The following is a 25,248-nucleotide window of genomic DNA, read 5'->3' as shown; positions in this document are numbered from 1 at the left end:
CAGAGAGGATGGGGAAGGGGGGAGGGGTGGGGGGATATAGGGTAGTGAAAATGATGGCGACCGATGCAGAGGAGATAAGAAACCAAACAAGCCCCTGTCCCATCCCCGACAACAGTCTCAGCACTCTGTCCATCAAAATTACCCGGAAAAACCAGGACAGACACTGGAAGTTGCGGTTTATTTATCTGCAGTGCTGTGAGTACCGACACACATCACGACGTTTGTAGTCAAACACCGGTACAGGTCACACAATCCCGCTCAGGTAATGTAGCCACTATATACATTTGGTTTGTCACAACAAGATACATTTTAAACAGTGAACCTCCATTTACTGTGTGGGGATGAGGGGTTTCCTTTGACTGGCATACGACGCTCGCGAGAACAAACATGGAGAAATAGAGGGAAATAAATAAATAAATTTTGCTGGTACTGCAATAAAGAGAACCTACCTTCGGTGAATCCGTTGGATTCAGCGTTTAAATTCGGCGTGGGTTTAGTGTAGAGTTAAGCCTACTTTTCTCATGACCATGTCCGTGATTCCTATTTCTAACTATTTCAAAAAGTTGACATTTTATTGAAGTCCCGTTTGGATTTTGCTTTGTCAGTACTGCTAGCAAACTTAACAGCAACATTGCATTGCTCTTTTAATAAGCTAATGTTTGCTCGTTGGCCTCGTAGCTTGTTGTCCTGCGGGCTATTTGTTTGTTGTATGAATTGTTATTATTTGTCACACAATACAAAAAGGTTAAAGAAGAAACAGGAAAATGAATAAGTTGAATAAGTTGCAGCTGCTTTTTTTTTTTAATTTTACTGCCTCAAGTTACATTAGCCCACCAAACAAAATCATTTCTGTCGAGAAGATGTAACTGTGATGAAATGGTGATTACGGTGACATATGAGGTATGCCTGATGAGGTGTCCAGTAGCAGGAATTCATCTTCCACCAGACCCCATTCAAATGATCAGCTCCTCATCAAGCTCTGCAGAAACCTAATAACGAGCTATTCATTTAAATCAGGTGTGTTGGAGCAGAGAAACGTCTAAAACATCAGGCCAGGGGGACCAAATGCCTGGTGTTGACTCACTGCTGCACAGAAGTTATAATATTTGTCAGTTTTTTGGTAGTCAACCTTCTTCTGCTATCCCAGTGCGACTCGCTCACGCTTCATAGAAAATAAATGTGCGAACTTTGCTTCATGTCACACCCGGCTTGGTGTGCCCTTATGCTTTTTTTTGGTGAAGCTCCTCGCTGACAGGTGAAAATGAGTAACTTGTGGCGAGACACGTGTCAAGGGAAATTGGCCCGTCCACATTTGAGAGAGTTGATGATTTTCATTGGCGTGCTGTTTCATGCTGTTATGCAGTCAGACCTTGGCTTGTGATTAAGAAGTTCTAGACTGTAGCTCTCCTGAAGACAAGAGACAGATGACTGAGCTGTTAAAATCAAAATGCCATTAAACTTCTATTAAGGTCACTTTGTCCGTGTTCCTGTCTCGCTTACAATTCAGTCTCTGTGATACAAGTTATTGAGTCGTCATATTACATGCCTCTGCAGCTGTATGAATACAGACAATCTGAAAAAGATTATGATGACATGTCTAATTACTGACGCCATATGTCCCTCAGCCATCTTTAGAGAGGTGGAGGGAGAGCGCAGAGGAGGACTGATAAGAGAATCATGAGCAACGATCAGGCTGATTCGAAATGACAGCTTATTTCTAGTGATGATGGGAGGTCCGTAGAGTGCAAGTGATGGATTTGAATGCACCAGAAAAGTGGCCTGCCTCGTCAATACAACTATCATATTGTGGTGACAGAGGGGGCTGGTTGTTGATGTTTTTTTGCCATAATAATAAAGGGCCTCACAGCTGTGTTACAGAATAGGGGAATGGACTTTCTGTAAATATGGTGTGTAAACATGAAAGTGTTTGCATCAAAGTAAACCTTTACAAAAGTTTTTGTTGTAGTTTACCATTAGGGTCTACTGACTCAGGCAGGACATGACTGTGCCATTGGGATAAATATTAATTAATAGTGCCAATTAAACCTTTCTTCTCTCAATGTCATTCACTTCTGTCTTTCAAGTTAGTTAATGTTTATTTTCCCTGAGGGAGAAATGGCACGTTTTTGTTATGGAACAATGGAAAGCATGAAAACACCATCTGCAAACAGCATGCATATGAAAATAACTCAGAAGTCAACATCATACAGTGATAACAACTGTACAAAATTAGAGATGTTTGCATAACATCATTCCTGTTGAGCTAGTGGTTATAATGGGGCCACTGACACTGTGTGGCACCTCTTTTATTTTGTGCTTTGATTTTATGGTGTGTGCTGATATCTGCAGATGGATGGGAGTAGCTTTAAGGTGGGCAAGGCAGAGAAGGTGGTCAGGGTCATTTGCTGTAATGTTGGCTTTGACTCTCAGTGCTGTAGCAGGGAGGTAGGACAACTTGACTGTGTGAGAATATCCATAGCAATCTTTTATCTGCTTTTCTGAATTGTCCCTGACCTAGAAATTGAAGGTGTCAGTCGATATTGTTGTTATAAGCAGAAGATAAATATGCAGCTGACAGTGCACAAACAAACAAACGTCTTAAAACTTTTGACTTGCAAAGCAAAGAATTTGTAATTGGACACCTTAAAAGATGCGTCCTCAACACTTTTTCAGGCTGCCACTTCTACAGTCATATGAGCATCAGCTTTTCTGGAGAGTACCTGTTGGTGTGACCAAGCTTTCTTTGTTTTTCTAGATTTCTTGACCATTGCAACAATACTGGGAACTGGAATCTTAGGTGAGTACTTCCATTTTCTTAGAGTTAACAACCCAAAAACCTGGACATCACACTTATAGTTAAGGACTTTGTATCAGCTCTAACCAGAAATGCTTAATGGACAGAAAACAATGATGACTATGTAGATTTAAAGATTGTACACTTGTTTGGTGTTTGGTTTGAAGAACAGCTGACGAGCTGTTCAATTTGGGGACCACACATTAGAAGATAAATTGGATGGGTTGAATGTGTTGGGTTTGGAACAAATATAAATATTTGTAAAAGCTAGATGGATTTGAATAACTTGCTTGACAAACATTTAGATATGGGGAGCAGTTGATGATTAACAGAGTTAAGGGTACAGGATGAGGCACACATAAATGATCATGACAATTCCATGAAAACATAAAAGTACAGTGCATCTTTGATGACAAATTACAAATTAAACTTCAAGAAAAAAGAAAAGTTAAGCTTAATTTGGAGTCTGAAGCCATGGGAGCTTCATGGGAGCAGCAGCTGAGTTAAGTGCGACATCTAGGAACTGAGCATTTACTGTAAAGTAAATTGTGATTATACATGTGTGTATTGGCATCTTTCACCCAACTAATTTATAATGATAAAAACTTTTGAACTATATTTATTCTGTCTGATGGACTTTTTGTTTTCATATTATCATTTGATTTGAAATATAATTAAGTTTCTGTCCATCTCTTGGCTTTCATTGGCAGTGCAAATTTAACCGTGGTTTATGAAGTGTAGTTAACACCAGAGAGATTTTTGTAGAGGTGGAAATTACATGGTACATTTCATTTAACTACTTCGTTTTCAGCAAGGTGTTCATGTAGTTCCACAAAGGTGGAGCCCTTCCAAGTTAATACTTGTTCAATCACTTAAATGTCATATTTAAATCAGCACTATTCATAAAATTTTATGATGAGCTGGAGCCAGAGCAGAAAGATGTGGCTGTGAGACAGAAATACGAGCAGAGACAGTGATAGACAGTCGGGTAGATATGCTGACAAAAAGTCAGACATTGTCTTGCACGTGTCTTCAAATCTACTGTATACATATAGTAGATTAGTAGAGTCGGAGGATAATGTTGTAGCCCATCCAGACAGTTGAAACCAATGTGGTATTGAATGACATCAACCAGATGCCACAAACAAGCCTAAAACAATAGCACAAGAAATCCTTCATTAAAGAGAAGAAGTCACACTACAATCAGTGTATTTACAGGAGAGATGTAAATACACTGCTTCTCTGTACAGCTTGTGTGATTGTCAGTCAACAGTTCCAAGCACGTCAGTCCTCCTCCACCATGTCAAAGACATTGACAGTGTGGCAGCATTTTATAAAAATAGATAATGGGAAAAAAGTCGAACGTAAAGTTTGCAAGCAACAGTTTGCATATCACAGCTTGACTACAAGCGAGCTGAAATATCACCACAACTGACATATCACCTAAAAACGGTAAGCTAACTTGTCTGCGTTAGGTTGCTCCATCTGTTTTGAGTATATGAACATATTAGAATTGGTATATTTCAATGTTCCCTCAGATATACCCAGACCATGCTATTTATTGGATTTTTGCTGCTGCTGTTGTTTTTTTTGCCTAATGCACAGTTGCGCTCTGCCCACTGTTTGTAGGCTATATGTGTTGAGCCTATACTTTATTTTTCAGTAATGCAGTTTATTTCGTTTCAGCACTCGTCTTGAACTGGTTAGTTTATTAAATAATATTTTTTTCTTAAAGTGCTGTTTGCGTTTAAGAGTAAAAGTTTTAAGTTAATAGTCTATTTGTGTCTCAGCCACGAAGCTGAGCCCCTATGTTCATGTGTTTGTCAATTATTATAAAAACAACAAACAAAACAAAAAACAATTGTCTAAATATTCCTCAACTGTTATTGTGCTGATATCACTGGTTGACATAGTATATTTTTGGAAATCAAGGGCTATGATACTGCACGTGATGCAAAACGCTGTCAGAGCCGACAGACTCGAGTGTTTAATTAATCCCCCTCATTAGTAGATTTTTTTGTTGAAATTTGAGGGCTTCAGTCGACCAAGAATTTCTTCGGTTGATTACAGCCCTAGTTTTGGGCATTGTTAATATTGTAATAACCCGCCACAAATAAATCAGTGTATGGGAAACCCTGCTTTTAATTACTAGGTCTTCCGGTGACAATTGCTCAAGCTGGACTGGTGCCTTTCCTCGTCTCCTTTCTTGTTGGCTTCTTTGTCCAAGTAAGTAACACATGACCTCTGTGGATTTTCAAAAGATTGGCATGCGTGTGGAAATTTAAGATGTTGTAAAATAAGTGCAAATGAATCTCAAAAGAAGAGTTCACTCTAAAATGAAAATTGATTTTTTTCAGCATTGCAGCATTCTCATAGTAACTTGTTTTAAAATGTAAAAAACAGTTTTAATTGAACTGAAAAGCATAAAAGGGATTCATACAGCTGCCCAAGATCCAAATTTGATTTGGAAAAATGTGATTTTACAATCTTTACCAAAATCTTAACAAGCAATGAGCCATTAAATGAGACCAGTGAGAATTTGTACCCTGGTGATTACCTGCTGCCTTTATGATTGTGTCACACAACAGAGAGAGCTGAAGTTCTGTAGAGGGCTATGCCTATACTCATAGAATCCCAGGTTACAGTAGTAACTGGCAATCTGACTGGCAGTGTATGATTTCAGGCTGGTAAAGCTACTTCAGACAGAAAAGGAATCCAGAAATAATTTGTGGACAAAGCAGTGTCACCCATCAACATGCAGGTGACTAGTATTGACTGAATTTTCATTTCTGGGTGAATTGTTAACTGTGAAAGCAGTGGGGGTGAAGCAGCATTTTCTAGACAGGGGCTTCTGTGTTTAGTGTCTGGAGGAAGCGAAGGTACCCTTGTCAAGATCAAGACCTGGCCTTTTTCAAAAGCCTTTCATTCACACTGTGAGCAAACAGTGTGAATGAAGTACTGACATATTTTGGTCAAAGATCTAACTCTTGTCCCTGTTTTCAAAGAGCCTTCTTTCTCTATATACAGTAGTGAGCATAACCAGTGTAATAAATTGGTTAGAGCCGATTCACTGGCATTGCATTGCCTATGAGAAATTAAGCTAATTATGTGACACAGAGGAATAAGACAGCAATTATTAGAGAACTGATTAGAAGCTGAATAGAATGGACAAGTGAAATTTTATTAAATTTGGAGCAGATCAGTTGGGATTTAAGTATCTCTGACTTTTTTGTATAAACCTTTTTTTTTTTTTTTCAAACATTAAGTAGCATAAACATACAAAGCAAATAGAATTTCCTGTATATACTGCATAGACTGAAAATCATATTTTGTTTCCGCAGGCCTTACTTATCTACTTGTTTGTGGAACTTCTTCAGAAATGTCAGGTGGTGCAGCTGGAATCACTAAAGGTAAGCTGATCAGACCCCGTACCTGTATTTTATTTTACAGGCTCCACTGGCACCCAACTTCACTAACAAAAGTAGTGAAAACCTTCTTTGAGGTATATTGGCAGTTGGTAAACAGCTGGTTTTGTTTCCGGTTCATGTCTTCTGCTTCTTCTAATCTGTTTGTTAAAGCCATGGATAATGCAGTTTACACAGCCATCTTCTGACAAAACTACACTTTGCATAACCTTGTTCATTTGTTAGAAAATACATTGATGGAAATTTGCTTAATTCATGTTTTATTTTTTCTTTCTCTTTTTTTTGCAATTCTTCAAAAATTTGATTCAAATTAGTTTCACAAATTGGATGGAAATGGTATGATATCTCATGGTAGACTTAATGTTGATAGATAATACAAATGCTTTAAAGTATAACTTGGATCGATCTTTCTGTGCTGATCTTAGACAGGTGTTGCAGAGTGTATCGTGATGGATCAGGTGGGCGTGGAGGATCCAGCCCCCACAGAGGAAGAAGATGAGGATGATGAGGGAGAAAATGCAGAAGCTGGTAAGAAACTGGTTTTGTGGAGCATTTAATTCTAAATTAAATATTCCTACTAATTCAGGTCCCCCTCCAAGTTTTAAATTAAAATATCTCAATGTTAATTGCACATAACAGTTAATTGTTTTTACACACAGCTCCCTGGGGTTTGTCTGATAAATAAATACATGATAAAGAACACTGCAGTGCGCAACACGTTGGTCCACATGTTATGTTTCTTGGGTTAAATCCTCTGAATCATATCGGTCTACCTTTCCACTTATCAGGCCTACTTCCTGTCACTCAGCATTTACGTTTATTTTGTGCTGATCCAAATGGCCAGCAGTATGGAGAATCACACACCTGCACTTGCATACAATCTGAACTTCCATATTGTTCACATTTGTTTCTACATTGTTCTGTAAGCATGTGATATGATTTAATTCTTTTGAGTTTCTATGTAAGTCAGGTTGCAGCAGTAACTTGCATTTGCAATACATTGTATTGAATTGCAGCATTTTGCGATATAACCTGCTGCATCTGTACAGTAATGATTTGAATTGCATTGATGTGTTAGCTAGATGTTTCGGATAATCAGTTACTGTAGGTCTCTGCTAGTGACACACACATCTCCTGAAGTCTTATCAGTGAAAGTCTAATCTGAGTTTCTAAGCATCACTTTGGAACAACCGTAGCCGTAAGAGAATAACAAATGTGATGGCAAGTTGCCAGAGTTATTTCCCTGTCTGTAAGTGGCCTCTCTTTTGTTTTTGTTTTTTTTATCCATTTTAATATGACGTAGATGCTGCAATGCAATATCAATACTTTTTCCATGTTTACTTCTTGCCTTGATAACTTCAGGGCAATACATTTCCACAGCATTGATTCTGTGCTCAGTATAACAAAATAGTCATGTCATCCTCACCAGTGTGAAGCTCTCAATTCCAATCTCTTCTATACTGTTTTTATACCTCAGCAGCAGCAATAGTCGTGGCTAGAGGAATTATGGTTTTTGTGATCTGTCCATCCGTCCGTATGTCCATTCTCTTATATCTCATTAATACCTTGAGCTTATGTCTTCAAATTTAGCACAAACTTCCAATTGGACTCAAGGTCGCTGTGACCTCACAAAACACATTCAAGCCATTAAGAGTTCATGTAGCAATTATGACACAGTGTTTCACAGTATATATAGAATTTATATCCAGAAGGGCAACAGCCAACTTCACTGTGACATCAGAATGTTATCTGTCCATATGAACACAACACCTCAACTCAGGAACAGAAAGGCAAGTTGTGACCGTATTTCACATTCTCAGTGATGTCATAACCCTTAGAGGGAAACATGAACCTCTAGCACTGTCATCTTACCTATAGGGCATTAGCCTCCATTATGTGTCAAAATCATAAATGCGGGGATGGGATCAACTTCTGTCCGGTGGCTCTTTGTCTGCAGTTGCATTATATAGTCACCAAAGGCACACATTTATTATACTCTGTGTGTGCATGTATCAGCACTTGGTTTGAATGAGCAACCAACAAGACAAAGCGATCTTTTATATACTGAATGACAAAGATGTTTTTCCCTAAATGTGAGAAGACCTGATGCTGAATAAAAATAACCAATGTTTGATATTCAATTGTCAAAGTTTAATCTCCCCTGCACCCCTGTCTAATTTTATCATCTCTATTACAAGCATCATGTGGCCAGACCCTATCCAAATATATTTACACTTTCAGACCCTCAGGGATATCAGACAATGTGCAGGAAGCCTTTCAACCATGATGAATGGTGGATTAGAGATGAGGCTTATTTCAGGCTGATCCTGTTGTTTGCTAATAAAGTGTCAAGCCGTCTCATTACAGTAATGAATGGGTAACCATACGTGCACACCTGGATAACTGCCTGTTTTCACAGGTTCATGCATAGAAAGAATAATCAGTGATGGTCAAAGCTTTACCTCAATTTCTAAAAAATGCGGTATGATAAAACTGTTGATATGTCACTTGAGGATTTTGACAGTCACTGAACACATTCATCTATGAGTGAATGAATGTTTGGAGAATGCACCACAGTTGTTCAAACTGGAACTGGTAAGTGGAAATGGTAAGGAAAGGCAGAATAACTGCTTGATTCAACCACGCTTGAATGTGTTGCATTCAGACTACGCTGCCACCATCAGAGCTGATTAAGGCAGTCCCACACAATGCTTTTGATTCCACCATAAGTGCCACAGCACTTTTCACAAGCATGCTAGAAGTAGCTTTCCCCTCTGCTAAAATATGTATCTTGTTTGTGAAGCTGCATCTTTCTACACAAGAATGATGTCCGACACAAGAACAGCATTGACCATCCAGAATATTTTCAAAATAAGACACCCTGTACATACTTACTATTGAAAAAACAAACCAAAAAAAATTCTTCAACTACATTGCCTTCTTATCCATGGTAGAACCACAAAAATCAGGTAAAAATGACAAAATCCACAAAATCTGAGCAAGTCCTCCACTTCTGGGATTCTGCCAGTGGGATAGGAAAAATCAGAGGACTGAAAACAAAACTATGTTGCAGACATCACAGAGCCATGCCTAATAGCGTAACAGAAACTGTACAAGTGCTTGATTAATATGTGACAGATACATACTTTAAAATATATTATGCAGTTGATAGTTTATTTAGACATAAAAGAATAAAGAGGCGCTGGAAAGAAAGAGGACTACGACTCATTTTACCCAAACTCAACTCTTCGGGCTATGGCTGAGATTACCTAAACCTCACTTTAATCCTTTTCCTGTGACAGAATAATTGGTTACAGCAAAAGCAATTTATGCTAAAACTTTCACAAATGGTTTTAACCATGATTCAAAAACTGATTTATAATTATATGGGCCAATGGCTTCATGGACCTACACTGCTAAGCTGCTTGGGTTATTCCACTGACGGAAACATTATATTGGGTAATACTAATTAGTTGTTTGTGTAAGTTGCCATATCTCATTTTCAGGGACAGGCCGTAAGTGCATGAGCTCATGTTAGCGTGTGACATGTTTCTGTACTTGCCAGTGCAGAGAACTGGTGAGTTTTGGGGAAGTTTTTTTTTGTTTAGTTTTTTTTTTTTTTGTTTTGCCTGTCCTATCATTGTTGCTGTTTCTGCATACTGTCTATTAAGGAATTTCATATCTATACGTTTTACTATTGCAAGGGCAGTGGTGCAGTCTATGATTTTGGAGCCAGTGGACGAACTACCATCATTGTTCCTTTGTTCCTACATCAACGATCAGGCATGTTGGCCAATAAATTTACAATTTGCAAGTTAGCTTTCAGTTACAAAAGTGACATGCTCAAGTGAGATGTAAACTTAACTAACTTTAATTAGCTCTTGAACCTACATGTGGGTGAAATAATAGATCATTGATTGGGAAATACTAATTTCTTTACCTGCAGCTGAAGCGATAAGAGAGATGCTGTTCATTTCGGCAAGTGGCACAGCAGCTTCACTGCAGCAGCTTCACTCTAAACATCCAAAAGGTCACACACAGTCCAGCCTCATATATATCATTCGTGTGATGAAGCTGACCTGCACAGAACCGGTTGAGCTCTGTGATTCTGAGACTGAAAGATAGATTGATAGATAGATGATTTTATTAATCCCAGGGATGAAATTGGGTCTAGAAACATTGTAAAAATGTTTATGCTCTTTTATTTTCGAGAGGAAAAAATGCTTTTTAAATATGTAGGGTCCCTAATTGTTAATCATATTTCATGATGTAATCAGAGTTGCGCATCATGCAGGAAGTCAGCTGATTGAGGAAACTTAGAAATCTAGAAGCATTTCGCATTTTTACAATACAGTGCTTCGCTAGCTTTTGGCCTGTGGCTCACTCAAGTTTCAGTTATGGCCCCCCAAGGAGAAAAATTAGGGCACAATCTGTGATCAAATATTATTGCAGTAAAATAGATAAAAGATTTGAATTCTTCTACTACCACCACTTTCACATAAAGTGCATCATAGATTTGACTTTGTGTCCACTAGTATAAACAAGCCCATTGTCTGATCAAGTCAGACAAAATGCTGCATGTAGAGGACCACCACCTTTTATATGTTAAAACTCAAGCTCTGACACAGATGGTGATGTGGTGTGCGTCTCTTATATAACAGACTTCTGCATTGCCATCAATTTAACATGCTTGTTTGCCATTAATTTAATATGCTTGTTTTTGACTGTCGTGTTTAATAATGTACACTCTGCCAGGATCACTTACGTAAAAGTTATTACACAATAAACAGGGAGTACAATTATGATTGGCTGTATGGTGGTGTTCTGGGAGCTCCCAGCCCGTCCATGCAACATGCATGGGGCCTCAAACTAATAAAACAGCAACAGACTTGAAAAACAGAACCTGCTCCAACGGTTGTTTAAATTCAGTTCTTTTCCCACTTTTCCAGTAATCTCTGTCTCGTGGGCTGCTTTTCCTGAAAATTTTAAAACAAAACATTTGTCATCCTTGTTTCATCTTTCACTAATGTTTTTATTTACATATCTTTTATTAAAATTAAAATGACAGGTAAGCTGTAAATGGAGAATACAGAACAGTCTTAAAGATGATACATTTATAATTAAATGTTAACACCACACAAAGCAGCAGCGGAGGGCACTAACATACGGCATGCATTGTGCCTAAGCGGGCAAACAAAAGATGCAGTTTTACAGAATTAGACAATTATGTTTAAATAGGAGTTAAATGAACTGATTTGAACTCCGTTGATCTGCTGTAGCCTGGTCTGAACTCAGACCTTCCTCTTGGTCTGCACAGATTAAAACTGTGTGCTCAGTTGAATGTAATCAAATTCATTGAAGGAAAGAGTTTTGAAGTTGATGCTCCAAGTACTCGGTTCACTGGAATGAAATCCTGAAGCATGCATTCACCCCTGTATCCCTCTGTAACCTGTAGTGGTCTCACACCAGTCCAAGGCCTCTGGTCTCTAGGCTCTTCTGTGTGCTGTTAGTGCTTGGATAGTGAGGGAGATTGTCCTCAGTGTTATAATCTCAGAAAATGATGGACAGCCTTCAAGTATTTTGGTCATGGTTAAAAAATTTCAGGTAGTGACAAACATTCAGGTAATGCCATGAAAGACAATCTGCGCCAGTAAAAGTTCCTCATTGGAACTTTTTTTGCAGTATGGTGAGGAAATATGACCCTCAATACATCAACAGCCCATTGTCATGTTTTTCTCATTTATTTGGGAAGGTGTTCTTCAGAGAATCAGAAGTGGGCCTTAAGTTGCTAAAGGTCATATGCGGTCTGAATGTCATTAGCTGTAGTGAATTTGCAGTTTCTTGTTCACTCACTTGACAGTCTTTGTTCATTGTGTCCTTCAGATACAGGTTTACTACAACCAGATGCAGTAGACTTGCGCAACCAAGCTGAGAGCCTGCAACCCAACCTTCATCTGCTTGGCCGCCTCTTCCTCTCCCGCCCCATGAGCCATGCCTTCAACTGCATCCTCCTCTTCCAGTTGTAAGTTACCATGGTGCTGATGAAAGCCATCATTTTGCTCGATCTTACCAATGGAACATTTACCAGTGATAGAATAAATAACACAGAGTGTGGGAGTGAGTATGTGGGAGTGTGTGTTTTTTTTTCCCCCTTAAGTCCATTTGTGCTGTATAAGTTAAGTTCAATCTCTGTTATCATGCTGTGAATCTTTTCACAAAGAAGTAGCACATAATTCAGATGTAAATTTTTGCCTTTATAAATAGAACTCATCACAATTTTCTCCCAACAATATTTAAATCGTTTCACCTGTTACATTCAGTAAATATTTGCTTCACTGGCAAATATTTAAATTGTGATTTTTAGGGGTTAAAGTTGTGAAATTCACACAAAGAAAAATTAGAATTATATCAAAAAATTGTTTTCGTCACTGGTTTAACTGTAAGCACAACAGAGGATCAGATGTCCTCCAAAATATATGTTTGGATGATTGTGAATATGATACCTTTTATAGAAACCACTGAAGTATAGAAGTATATTATGAAGTATATATATATGAAGTATATTAAGTGTAACAAAAAAAATCACCACCAAGCATTTTTTCCATTTTTTTATGACTTGCAACTGTAAAAACTGACTCTTTCTCATAGATACAGTAAGTCATTCTAATGAAGTCAAAGTCAACTTACATGGGAAGGCTTGACACGATAAGGAATTCTAGAGGGGAGTGGTACTAGTATGAGCAACTGAATCAATGCAGGCCTCCCCGTGATCACGGCCAGACTGGAACTGAACACAGCCTCCAAGAACCATGGAGGCAAGTTTGATGACACAAGAATACGGTACCTATAGGTGATTTATGGCATCTTTGATCAGGACTCTGACTCTGAGAATGACAGAGACAATAGACATGAGAGGCTTGAAGTGGGAGAGGAGCAAGGGGAGGGGGGGGTATCAAGATGTACCCAGGCCAGACCAGAGATATAATCCCTCCATCATATCCTGGGTCTGCCCTGTGGTCTCCTCCTGAATGGACATGCCTGAAACAACTCCCCAGGGAGATGTCTGGGAGGCATCCTAACCAGGTGTCCAAACCGCCTCCATTGGCTTCTCTTGAAGGAGCAGCAGCTATACCCTGAGCCCCTCCCGGATGTCCAAACTCCTCACCCTGTCTCTAAGGCTGAGCCTGGCCACCCTGCAGGAGAAAGTCTTTTGGGCTGCTTGTATCCGCGATCTTGTTCTTTCGGTCACACTGCTCGTGACCATAGGTGAGGGTTGGAACATAGATTGAAATTGATAGCTTCGCCTTTCGGCTCAAGTCTCTTTTCACCACGACAGACCAGTACAGTGTCCGCATCACAGCAGACGCTGCTCCGATCTGCCTGTCAATCTCCTGCTCCGTTTTACTCTCACTTGTGAACAAGTCCCCGAGGTACTCCTCCACTTGGAGCAGCAACTCTCCTCTGACCAGGAGTGGGTAATCCACCCTTTTCCGGCTGAGAACCATGGCCTCGGATTTAGAGGTGCTGATCTTCATCCTTGCTGCTTCACAATTGGTTGCAAACCGTCCCAGTGTGAACTTGAGGTCACTGCTCGATGACGGCAATAGGACCACATCAAAAAGCAGAGATGGAATCCTAAGGCCACCGAACCTGTCACACTCCGCCACTTGGCTGCACCTAGAAATTCTGTCTGTAAAGATTATGAACAGAATTCGTGACATAGGGCAACCCTGACAGAGTCCAGTCCTAACTGGAAACGAGTTTGACTTGTTGCCGGCAATGCGAACGTAGCTCTCACTCTGGCAATACAGAGACTGGATGTCCTGTAACAACTGACCAACCACCCCATATTCCCGCAGAACCCCCTGTAGGATGCCCCAAGGGAATCGGTCGTAGCTCTTCTTAAAGAAATCCTACTGCTTCCCTGATGTTAAATGGTAGACATTGTTGAATTATAGCCCAGGTCTACTATGAATTCATCACATGTGGTTTCACTTTATGTTCTGCTTGTCCGTTGTTACCAGATGCAAGTTTAATACAACAATATTTGAGAGAAGCCTGCCAAGTCATTTTAGTTTAATTGTCCTGGACCTGCACAGCTGAGCCAGGACAGCAAGACTTGTGTTAACACTGTCCTTGAGGCTCAGACCTAATATCACTGGCTTCTACTGGACAGTCTTGAGGTATTGAGTGTTACAATCTTGAGCCAAACACTGATAAAATATGGTCATTGCTGCAGTATCTGCAGGACACCAACTCTTTAAAGTGTCAGACTTGTTTTCAGTCAGTTTTTTCTCTGTAATTTAAAATTGGCAGCTAGTTAATTCAGAAGTGTAATGTAAAGTTTCACATTACACTTCTGAATTGAGAGACAACTGGGGCTGGTTTGTGTAAAACTTTTCTCAGTATGTAAGAATACACAATGCACTGCTCACACAAATATAGTGTACATTATGTTTAAGAACAAACATGCAATGGTTAAAAGAAACTCCATCACCGAATTCTCTGCTAGAAAAGCAAATTAATGATTGATTTCCCTAATGGAGAACTGCTCTCTGTTTCTATTTCTTATCAATTTCCCAGTGGCTCCAAACTAATAGTCTGTGTATGTCACTCGGTAAAAGTAATGGTCTGAAGAAGTCCCTGTGTAGGCTTATACTTAAATTTACTTCAGAAAAACTGATTCAGCAGAAGATATGGCTTCTAACTGTTGCTACTGGGGACATTCAATTGTACACTGTGTTATATGCAGCAAAGATGTGTTTGTTTGTTTACAGTGGTACAGTAGTGTAACATAAAGGACAAGATTGTGTGTCGATGTGTGTGTCCTTACACGTACAGAGGCGAGGGACAGGGCTTTTAGCATCACTGGTGGAAGGTCTTGTTATCAGTGTGTGAGCAGCTCTGTAACACCTGGCCGATCGATAGTTCCCTCATTGTGCTCAAGGAGGCTTAGTGGTCGATCAATGGGGAGGCTCGACTGCACACACAGAGATTCACACACACACACACATACACACAAAACATGACCTGTGTCTTTTACCCTTGGCGCCCCTTAGTCTTTATGTACTGCCCTACACAGTGGAGCTGTTGTAGAGCACATATTGACGCACTAATAGTAAATGCAGCCACAGAGACATGCAAATTTACACTGTATAAACACACACAATTCTGTGAAAGCACATCATTTACAGTCAACATGCACTTTAATAGCAATAAAAATACCACAACAAAAGTTAAATAATTAAATTGTCTTGTGTCTTAGTCCATCCCACTGAGGCTGCATGGACGCATATGTTTTAAGAGAGATGAGACCTGTTTTCTCACGTAAAGCGACGTGTTTTGATGTTGGCAGCATGCTGATCACAGCTTGCACAGTTGGCTTTAACAGCAGTAGGTACCTTTTTTTTTGTGCGTGCACGTGTGCACTGTGGAAATACTAATAGACATGCAGTTATCCCTGCTGAGCAACATTGTTTTCTCTCTGTAGCCTGTTACCTGTTTAACAAACACTTGTACGTGAACAAGAAGCTGCATTCTTACCTTGTGCTGTGTCCTGCTCCGAGGCATAAGAACCATTTGTGCTGGCAGAATGCTTATCTTATTTATTTGTTCTTTCCATTTCTGTTGTTGATGTTCTGATTATGAATTCATTATTTTAATTAATAACCCAGAATATGATTATGGTGGCTTTAAATATTCGAAATTAATTATGAGGCTAAATGTTGTAGTGAAAAATGAAATGATTTATCTTCCGGTATTAGTCTTATATGTGAATGAATGAAAATGATGATAAATGATTTAAAAAGTGTTTGTAGCTGACTCTCCTATTGTCTCTGACCTTAATTTAAGATAAAGATATTATAAAGAAAAATCTCAATAATAAATGAAGGAAGTTATTTATAGTTCTTTTGAAAACAATATATGAAACCTGAGAGCGACGCACTTCAGTTTTAACTGTTCTCTGTCTTCACTCCAAGATGAAACCTTTATGATGATATGATATACTGTATCAGATCAGTCCGAACAGCTGCAAGGTCTAATTAATTCAGTAAGGGGATGTGTTGGCTGGTAAAAAGCAGTGTGAAAGCAGCTCTTGCATATCCTCGCTCATTGTTCTGCAGAGGTTCCTGCTCATCCACGAGCGAGGAACTTTGGAACAGGTTGCAAGATGGTGAACCAAAATGACTTCTGGTTCAAGAAAGGAGCAAGGAAACATCAAACAAGGGAACAGAGATGTAACTAATAAAACAAGTCGTGGCTGGAGCTGTGACACACTCCCACATTGAATACAAAATCCTCACGTTAACCTACAAAGCTCTCTGTGGATCTGCATCCCGTTGTTTCTGTGACCATATTCAAACACTCAGTCTCTGTCGCTCTGAGAAGCTTCTGGAAACACACCTTTGTAAGCATGCTTTAAAAAACACCTTCATACCTGGTTCTACAATGTCACAATCTGTTATGCCAAAATGTTTAGCTGAGACTGTCTTGACTGTTTTAGAGCACTCTGTGTTGGAACTTTGGGTTTAGAAAAGCACACAAATATAATAAATTATTATTAAAACTGTTACACTTTATGTATGTTGCTGCCTTACTGAGGCAACTCTACACACCCACACACGCAGACGGGTGGGGTGACTCAATAAATGAATCACCTGCATACACAACATACACCAAAACCCTTCTGCTGCCACTGATTTAGCTAGAGATTTGTCACATCTTTTATATATTTATCAGCGTATGTTAACTGTCTCACTACCATCTTCTTTCTTAGTATCAAGCTTCACACATGTTAGCTTTAGGGTTTGCACACTGCTAAAGGTTAAGCTGCATAAATACAAACAAGCTGGTACATTATGTTGTAGGTGGCTAAATGTTTTTTGTGTGCTCATGGTGGCAGAGGGGATGATTTGAGTTCCACTGAAATACCTGTGGCAAGTATCTCTTATAGCTTCTTTGACATCGCGCTCTCTGTTCTTTGCTTTGCAGCTTTGGTAAGTTGTTCAGGTTTAAAAATATGGCTTCGACTGCTGCAGACGAAACTTTGTTGGCAGTTCCTTCTAAGATTTGATAGAGAGGGGATTTGAAAGAGTGGGTGTAAAATAGCACTTGGCTGTCTGGAGAAACTGCTAATGGATTTTCACTCTCAAAAACCAAGTGTTGGGAGATTACAGAAGCTTAAAGTTATAAGAAACAGAACAGATGTTGAGCTACAAAAACCTGTCTTGCTATTCACTTTGGATTGAAGCCTACAGTAAAAAGGCTCCTGTTCAGCAACATCCAGCTCATTTATGAAGGTATATTATTTTGCAAACGGATTTCTGGCTTGATGTGAATGTGTTGCTCAAAGTACAGAGGAAATGTACAACCAAAACACTTTCTTTAAGTCGCCCCCAAAGGCAGATTGTTTTGAGCAAATTTAAAACGGAGAAGCTGTGTGAAGATCAAGGCACTCTGCTGCAAACAAGAAAGGATTTTAGAAGCTGTGGCGCTATGATGGGGCAACATTCTAATGTTTAATACTAAAGTGGAAGGCTAACTGTGACAGTGGATGATGGCTTATCACTGCCTAACACTTAATAACCTTGCTTCCTCTCCTTTTTTTCTTTCTCTTCTCCTCTTCTGTCTTTCTCCAGTGTTTCTATTGGAATTAGTTATGTTTTGGCTGGCAGTGAGGCCTATGCTGCTCTTCTTGATGTCAGGTAAGTTTTCCATATATGCAAAAGAAATCTACACGATAAGACCTCTTCCATTTACAACCAGATATATTCTAAAGAGTTTGGTCTAGACCTGCTCTAATTGGAAAGTGTCATGAGATAACTTTTGTTGTGAATTGGCGCTATATAAATAAACTGAATTGAATTGAATTGAATTGTCTTGTCTTGAGTAACCTTCAGTAAGGTGACATGAGCCGAAGTTCAGTAGCACCTTATAAAATCCAGTATTAAATATGCTCATTGATATAAAACGGTATATTGACGTGCAACTGGAATGCGAACGTGAATAACTTCACCTGAGAAGACTGACCACTCTTTTTACCTTCTTACACGTCACAAGTGATATTTGGCTGAAAACAGATGTATTATTCAGACCAGGAAAGGGTTTCATTTTAGTCTTTTAGCAAAGAACCACAGCATTATTGCTAATTAGTTACATGCATCAACAATATTCATCAGCTGTCAAACAGTCATCAATTGATCATTGCAAAAATGAGAAGTCTAACATTAAGAAGAGTCACTGCAGAAGTGGGACTATCCTGGTATATTATCAACCTGGAACCTGGTCCAAAACAGTATTAAGCCTACATGAGCTCACAATGAATCTTTTTCTGCAAACATGTTTTTTTTTTCTTTTTAAATTCTTAAATTTTAAATTCTTCTTTTAAATTAGACAACCCTGAAAGATAACCACTGGCGTGGGCGGCTCTGAGAGCACTCACAGTAGTCATAATTAAAGCAAACAAACATATGTGCACAGTAGAGATGTTTTCTAAGGCAGAAATATTCCATTATCAGGTTGTGAGGACTTATTTCTTTATTTAATTTCTGTATTAGATGACCAACCCTAGTCTGAAAATAAAATATCTGCTAATGAATACTAAATGAATGATCAGCTGTAGCCCTCATTATCTGTCACACCACTTAATACTGTGCCTGCTATTTCCTACTGGCCTAATTGGCCGTAAGAAGTGATAGTAAGTAAATACAATGTATGAGTGATGTGTTCAGTATTCAGGGAAGTAGTGTGATTTTCAGAGTTTTCTCAGAAGGTTTTCACTTTAGTGCAAGCTTCCAACATGTGATAGAAAATCAGAGTCAGACCTTTTTGTCCTGTCCGATCAAAGAGCATTGAAATATGTTCTATGTACATTTTGTTCTACGCAGATTTAGGTACTCTGTGTTACATATAGTCTCCTTTTTCATTTATATTTCTCTCTTGAAATGACCACTTCTCTACCGTGGAATGCTAATGATACAAGTGCTGTTGACTAACTTCTGCACAACTCTCAAGTCAAGAATCAATGCAGTGCAGTTAGACGTCTCTGCATGTGATTGTTGCACACACTCACACACTTCACACCTTCGCTTTCCCTCTTCCAAACCTGTAATTACATTTATCAGTTAACAGGACTAATTTATTTTGTCATGCACCAGTAAATATTTAACCCAAATAATGTTATTCAGACTCTTCGGCTCGGTTGGACTGCTTCGTTTGCACGCCTGGATGCATCATTATCGGCCTTCTCAGCGCCAGGGGAGATGCTGCGATGCGTTGTGGGAGTGGGAAGGCAGGGTTAGTGGAGTGAAAAAACCTTAGGCAGCCTCCTTTGGGTAAACCACCTTATTCTTCCTCCCCTGGGACAGCAATCAATAGGTTACTGCAGGTCTCTGCACAAAAACTCTCCTCTCAGTCCCACTGCTGCAGGATAGAGGGTGTCTTGGAAATAAACCCCACAGAGTCCTGCGAGATTTAAAGCATTACCAAGATTCAATTTCAACCCAGAGACCCTATTATTGTCTCTTAATATTCACTCACAAAAGTTTTACATTTAGAAAGTGGTCATTTTCCGTCTAGCTTAAAATATTATGGGTTTAAAACGCATCTTAAACCAATTAAGTATCAGTCGAATCTCTGTTTTTTTGTTTGTATCCATTTGTAACAATTATTCCTTTTGTTTTGCAGTTTAAAACCCAGTGTAGGAGCTATTCCTTTCCTAGAAAGTAATAATTTAATGGCTGTAAATAACATATTTGAGTTGAGCACATGAAACATATTATGTTTTGTATATAACATTAATATTTTGTGACTTTAATTATCAGTGTTTTAATGGAAAAGCTAATAATGTATTTCTGATGTAAAGTTGCATGAAGTCTCTTAATCCAAAAAATGTTTCTGGAGCTTTACAGCAAGACAGTGGTGCAGTACACTGTGTGCACAACTATTAGGCAAGTTGTATCTTTAAGGATTAATTTTATTATTGAACAATTACAGTGCTCTCTGTCAATCCAAAATGTTAATAAATCTCAAACTTGAATATTTAAACTAGTAGAAGTGATGTTTTGGCTGTCTTACAAGATACAAGAGACACAAGATAGGTTTATTTGTCACACACACAATCATACATGGTACAATGTGCAGTGAAATTCTTTATGTCCCTGCTACTAAAAAATTGGTAAGTAAAAAATTAAAATATTGTAAAATAGAACGCTTATAAAAAAATAATAAAATTAAAAAAGTGAGAATGTGCAGTATGTGCACAGTTATTGGGCACCTATTAGTGTGCAGAATTATTATACAACTAAATGAAAAAGGAAAATTATTTATTTTTATCTGTTAAAGTGAAAAAATCTTTAACTCTCTGTTTACAAATAAACATTTTTGACATTTCAAAAAAAAAAAAAAAGTGACCAACAGTCATAAGCCTTCCATTCATGGAGTCTGTCAGTTTCTTGATCTGTTTATGAACTTTTTGTGCAGCAGCAACCACAGCCTCCCAGACACTGTTCAGAGAGTTGTACTGTTTTCCTTCACTGTAAATCGCCAAATTTAAAAAGGGCCCACAAGTTCTCAATAGGGTTAAGGTCATTATTCTTTCATCTTTAAGGCCTTTACTGGCTAGCCGTGCAGTGTAGTACTTTGATGCATGTGATGGAGCATTGTCCTGCATAAAAATCATGGCCTTCTTGAAAGATGCAGACTTTTTCCTGTACCACTGCTTGAAGAAACAAAACTGGCAGTAGGTTTGAGAGTTGATTTTGAGTCCATCTTCAACCTGAGAAGGTCCACCTAGCTCATCTTTAATAATAGCAGCCCATTACCCCATTTGCGTCTTTTTTTTTCAACACTTTTCTTGCAACCCTGTTGACTACTTGCAGCAAAGCTTTTGATGGTTCTGTTATCACAGCCCAATATCTTAGCATTTTCAAGAGTGGTACATCCCTCTGATGGCATTCAGATGTTGTTTTTGTTGAATGGGAATGTAAATAAAATAATTCAAGTGTGTGACTGGTTGTGTGTTTTCTCCACAGCCACATCTATGTGATCCCAGCCTTCACCTGGATTCTAACGCTTGCTATCTTATTGGCCCATAAAATTATCCAGCCAGTCACGTCACTCCTCACTCTGCTGAAGGGAATCCTGCTCATTGTCACGGTAACCATTACTCTGTCTTATTTTATTACAGTATTATTGTTTTTTCTTGCTAATTATGTCATCCCAAACAATGAAACAAATTATTTTCAAATTTGGAGGAGAAGGTTTGCGATAACACTAGAAGTTCTGTCCCGTGTTGACTAGTCACTCTGATTCTGATGAGTTGGAATGACCTGAGCATTTCAGGCTTGATAACATAAGACAACAGTGTTTAGTCTAAAAGCATACCAGGGTCAGAGTGTATTTCTGGTGTAGTTGGAGGTTTCCTGGTGTTGGTGAGGCCAGCAATGCTATCATGTTGTTCGGTAGTTCTGCTGCTGATTGGACAACTGGTTCAATGCAGTTGTATCGCCACTGTACATCAGTTATTGCTGATGGGTTCATCTGGTTTTTCCCACAGGGTTTATGTTGTTGCATTGTATTTGTAGAATTGACTGCAGTTGTGTCCATGCCCATTTAATCAAATATTCACAAACCTCATACTCTAACTAAATACATGAGAGTTAGATAGAGATTTATCACCAGCCTTTCATATTTTAAGAGGAATACATCAGGGTTTCCTGCTGTAAGAGCTCTTCAGTTAGCATTGTACCAACAGGCTTTTATGACAGTTATTAAAATGATTATGTAGATGATGTATTATTATATATCTCTGTTGTATACATTTCAGTGCTATGTTTGGAGAGTTGCATAAAAATAAATTGGATGTGTCTAGGTGCTATGAGTGGCTCTAACTCCCCTCTGATATACTGGCTACAAACATTTGACAGAAAGAGATGTCTAAATCTTATTTCCATGGGACTTTAAAAGTGTGCTAAAATAGAATTTGTTGTTTGTATTCATATACATGTTGTGCTGATCTTTAATGTACTGAGGATCATTTAAAGAATAGACTCCTGAAACTGCTTTCAAGAATTTCCCTCCAGGGATTAATAAAGGAATTCTGATTCTGATGTATCACTCTGTTAGATTTTTGGAAACTATAGAATTACTGGCAGTTGTACAGTGATCCTTCTACAGTGTTTACCGCAAACAGCCTTCATTCAGGTACAGACAGTCGTGAAGTCACTCATGGAGTTAAGATTAATTAGCAATAGCTGATTAACTCCTGTTTACGTTTGTCAGTTTAGCTGTTGAACGTGACAGTTTGTGCCACTCAAAATGAGAAGCTGGTAGCAGAATATTTTGTGCGCTGTTTGTTGCTAAGAAAAGAAGAGAGATAACAGATTTCTGAGCAGAACAAAGTACATTACTGGTACTATATATACTAAAGTATATTAAACGTTATTAAACATTCTATAAGGAAGCATTTTGTAGAGCACAGTGCAGTTAGATGTGACCCCTCATGGCAGGTTCTACAACTTCTGCTGTTTTATGTGCTATTGATGTATTGTGGCCGGTAATCAATCACTATCACACCTCTATACATTTGTACCATTTTCAGTGTGAATTTTTTTTTTAGTTTTGACTCTCTTCTTTTAAAAAACATCAATTTCATTATTATTACAAATGAACAGAACCTGTACTACTTAAAATCAGTCTCTAAATGATTAAATTGGATTGAATTATTGTTATTGGTATCTAGGTCTAGATTAGGTGTTTATATTACTACAGATCACACAGTCTAAAATATTACTTTTCTTAAAGAATTTAAAGGGAATATAAAAAATATAATTATTAGCAAATAAAATCTCGTACATGATTTTTATTTCAGAGTGTTTTACTCTCAGTCTCTCTCAGGCAACAAAATAAACAGAAATGTTTCAAGAGTCTTCTCCCACCTTCACGCTTCACACTTTACCCTTTATAGTCTTTTAAGCTTTGTCTTCATTCACTCGCTGAAGTTGTATATCCCTCGGCCATTTCTGATGTATGACTGTCATGACTGTCATATTTGTGTGCGAGGTCATGCCAGAAAAATGGTCATGCCGGAAAAATGGATGGAAGTGGCACTGTACAATGGTCACCTCATGCAGAAGCTGTGCCGCTTATTGAGCTCCCACTGCGTGTGTGTATGTGTGTGTGGTGGTTTAGGGTTTTTACAGGTCAGAGCTTGCAAACGTCAGGGAGTGTCAACAGCTCAGCAGGAGAAAATCTTTAGTCTTGGACCACAATGCATTTAACATCCTGCAAGGTTACACTGCCTCAAGAGAATTGTCCTGCCCTACTGTGTTGGATGTTGGCCAAGACTTTGAAACCTTCTTTCTTACACTTTTGTCATCTTATTTTCAATGAATGTAAATATTGTATGTTCAGAGAACTATACTAAATTGAAATTCATCTCTTAGACTACATTTCCATTTTAGAAATGTTTATTACATCCACTCTATTCTAGCATTTTCAAACCCCCAAAACTGAGACTTTTGGTAATGCTGCTGACAGTGTTTTAGTGTGAAAACTCCAGGATTGCAAAATAGTCTAGATGGGCAGAAATGGAGACTTTTGGAAATGATGAGGCAGACGCCCATGTTTGTCTTCTAAGTAGCATTCGTGTCATGTGTCATTAATATATCATTGTGACCATTTTCTGGAAGTAAACAAATGACATCAGCTATGACCATGGGTTTATAAAGACAGAGAGCTTAACTATTAGTGATAAATTTAATATGGATAATGAGTAAGAAGCATTGCTGACCTTGTTGTGCTAGGAGCTGTTTTGCAGTTAACTTCTGCATTTTGTAATGCTATGACTGCCTACATAAACAAAATGCAAACTTGGCTGATGCCTTGTGAGGTAATTTTAACAGTATAGTTGTTGTTCTTGAGGAATGGTTATCTTTCAAATGTCCAAATTGGCAGCAAAAATGAGGGCCCCTGTGGATGTCCTTATAAAGGCATGATGCTGTATTATCTACGTGATGAGGAAAGATGCTGGGAAACCACAAAGGCATTTGGACCATCCCAACAAATTATCAGTCATCATCTGCTATGTTTTTTACTAATCTACTACTACTAATGTGAGAACTGACAACAACAAAAACAACGGGAAACAAGTGAGACATGTGTTGACTGAATTTCTTGACCTAAAATTGAAAAACTTTGTAATTTGTGATTTGTAACTGTTAATTTTTAAAAGTCTCTTTTAAAGTCTTCTTTGGCAGTATCTGCATTTCACATGTGTATGGAAACCTTGCAAGTCAGTGGCAACAGATTCTTGCAAATGTTGCATAATTAAAGTCTTGTTAAAAAATGAAAGATTTCTGCCCAATTAAGCAAAAAGAGCTTTTAATTTGAAATAGAAACAGGAAATGTTGATTTGAGTCAACAGCGTAATAAAGTAACTTTAAAAAGGCAAACAATGTGGATGAAAACAAGGCTTCATCTCAAGTATTGTAGCATGTAGCACAACTTTAGACAGCTGAACCTGCACCAACTCGTTAATGATGACAGTTATTTTCTCTTTTTCAGAGTAGTATAGCAGCACAGTATGCATAACTCAATTTTAATAGCCTACATCCCCACAAAACACAAGGAAGCAGCACCTTGTGGTGCTGAGCTAAATGGGTCCTGCTCACACCACATGCTGCCAACTCTCTCCACCTAAACCTGACAAATGCTGCTTAAGTTGGTTTTCAGTTAAACCATCAGGCTTGTACACGGGACTGGAATGCAAACCGAAAACCTTTCTTCAGTGCATATTGCTTTGCCATCTTTTTACAGTGGCCCAGAATGGACAACCAGACACTGGCCTTTTTTTTTTTTTTTTTTTTTTTTTTTTCAAAGCGCTGTAGTACGAACTTGGAAGGGCATATTGAGCAGAGGGGTGTTCAGTTGCAGTCTGCAACCTCACCACTAGATTCAACAAAATCCTGCACACTGGACTAGTGCCTTTGACTTCAGCTCTTTTTCTTGTGTGAAATGGGAGATCCCTAG

The 25,248-nt window shown here is 38.5% G+C and overlaps 1 protein-coding gene across 4 annotated transcripts in view; it reads left to right on the top strand.

The window, feature by feature from the left end:
• si:ch211-51h4.2 overlaps positions 1–25,248 on the top strand; it is a 66,584-nt gene continuing 41,336 nt past the window's right edge. For 2 of the 4 annotated variants that reach the window (XR_006843497.1, XM_046390543.1), the window contains exons 1-8: positions 1–195; positions 2,756–2,797; positions 4,947–5,020; positions 6,136–6,204; positions 6,645–6,747; positions 12,103–12,241; positions 17,859–17,924; positions 21,252–21,375. Coding sequence is in view for 2 of the 4 variants with exons in the window: in XM_046390543.1 (XP_046246499.1) it covers positions 9–195; positions 2,756–2,797; positions 4,947–5,020; positions 6,136–6,204; positions 6,645–6,747; positions 12,103–12,241; positions 17,859–17,924; positions 21,252–21,375 (804 nt within the window). In the remaining 2 variants the exon portion in view is untranslated. Of the gene's footprint in view, positions 263–2,755; positions 2,798–4,946; positions 5,021–6,135; positions 6,205–6,644; positions 6,748–12,102; positions 12,242–17,858; positions 17,925–21,251; positions 21,376–25,248 lie in introns of all 4 variants that reach the window. The other 2 variants (XM_046390544.1, XR_006843498.1) reach the window with 2 other exon arrangements.

Source organism: Scatophagus argus, chromosome 6 (assembly GCF_020382885.2).
Source record: "Scatophagus argus isolate fScaArg1 chromosome 6, fScaArg1.pri, whole genome shotgun sequence".
NCBI classification, from domain to species: domain Eukaryota; kingdom Metazoa; phylum Chordata; class Actinopteri; family Scatophagidae; genus Scatophagus; species Scatophagus argus.
Note: the sequence above shows the minus strand (reverse complement) of the source record. Positions and strands in the feature narration are given on the sequence as shown.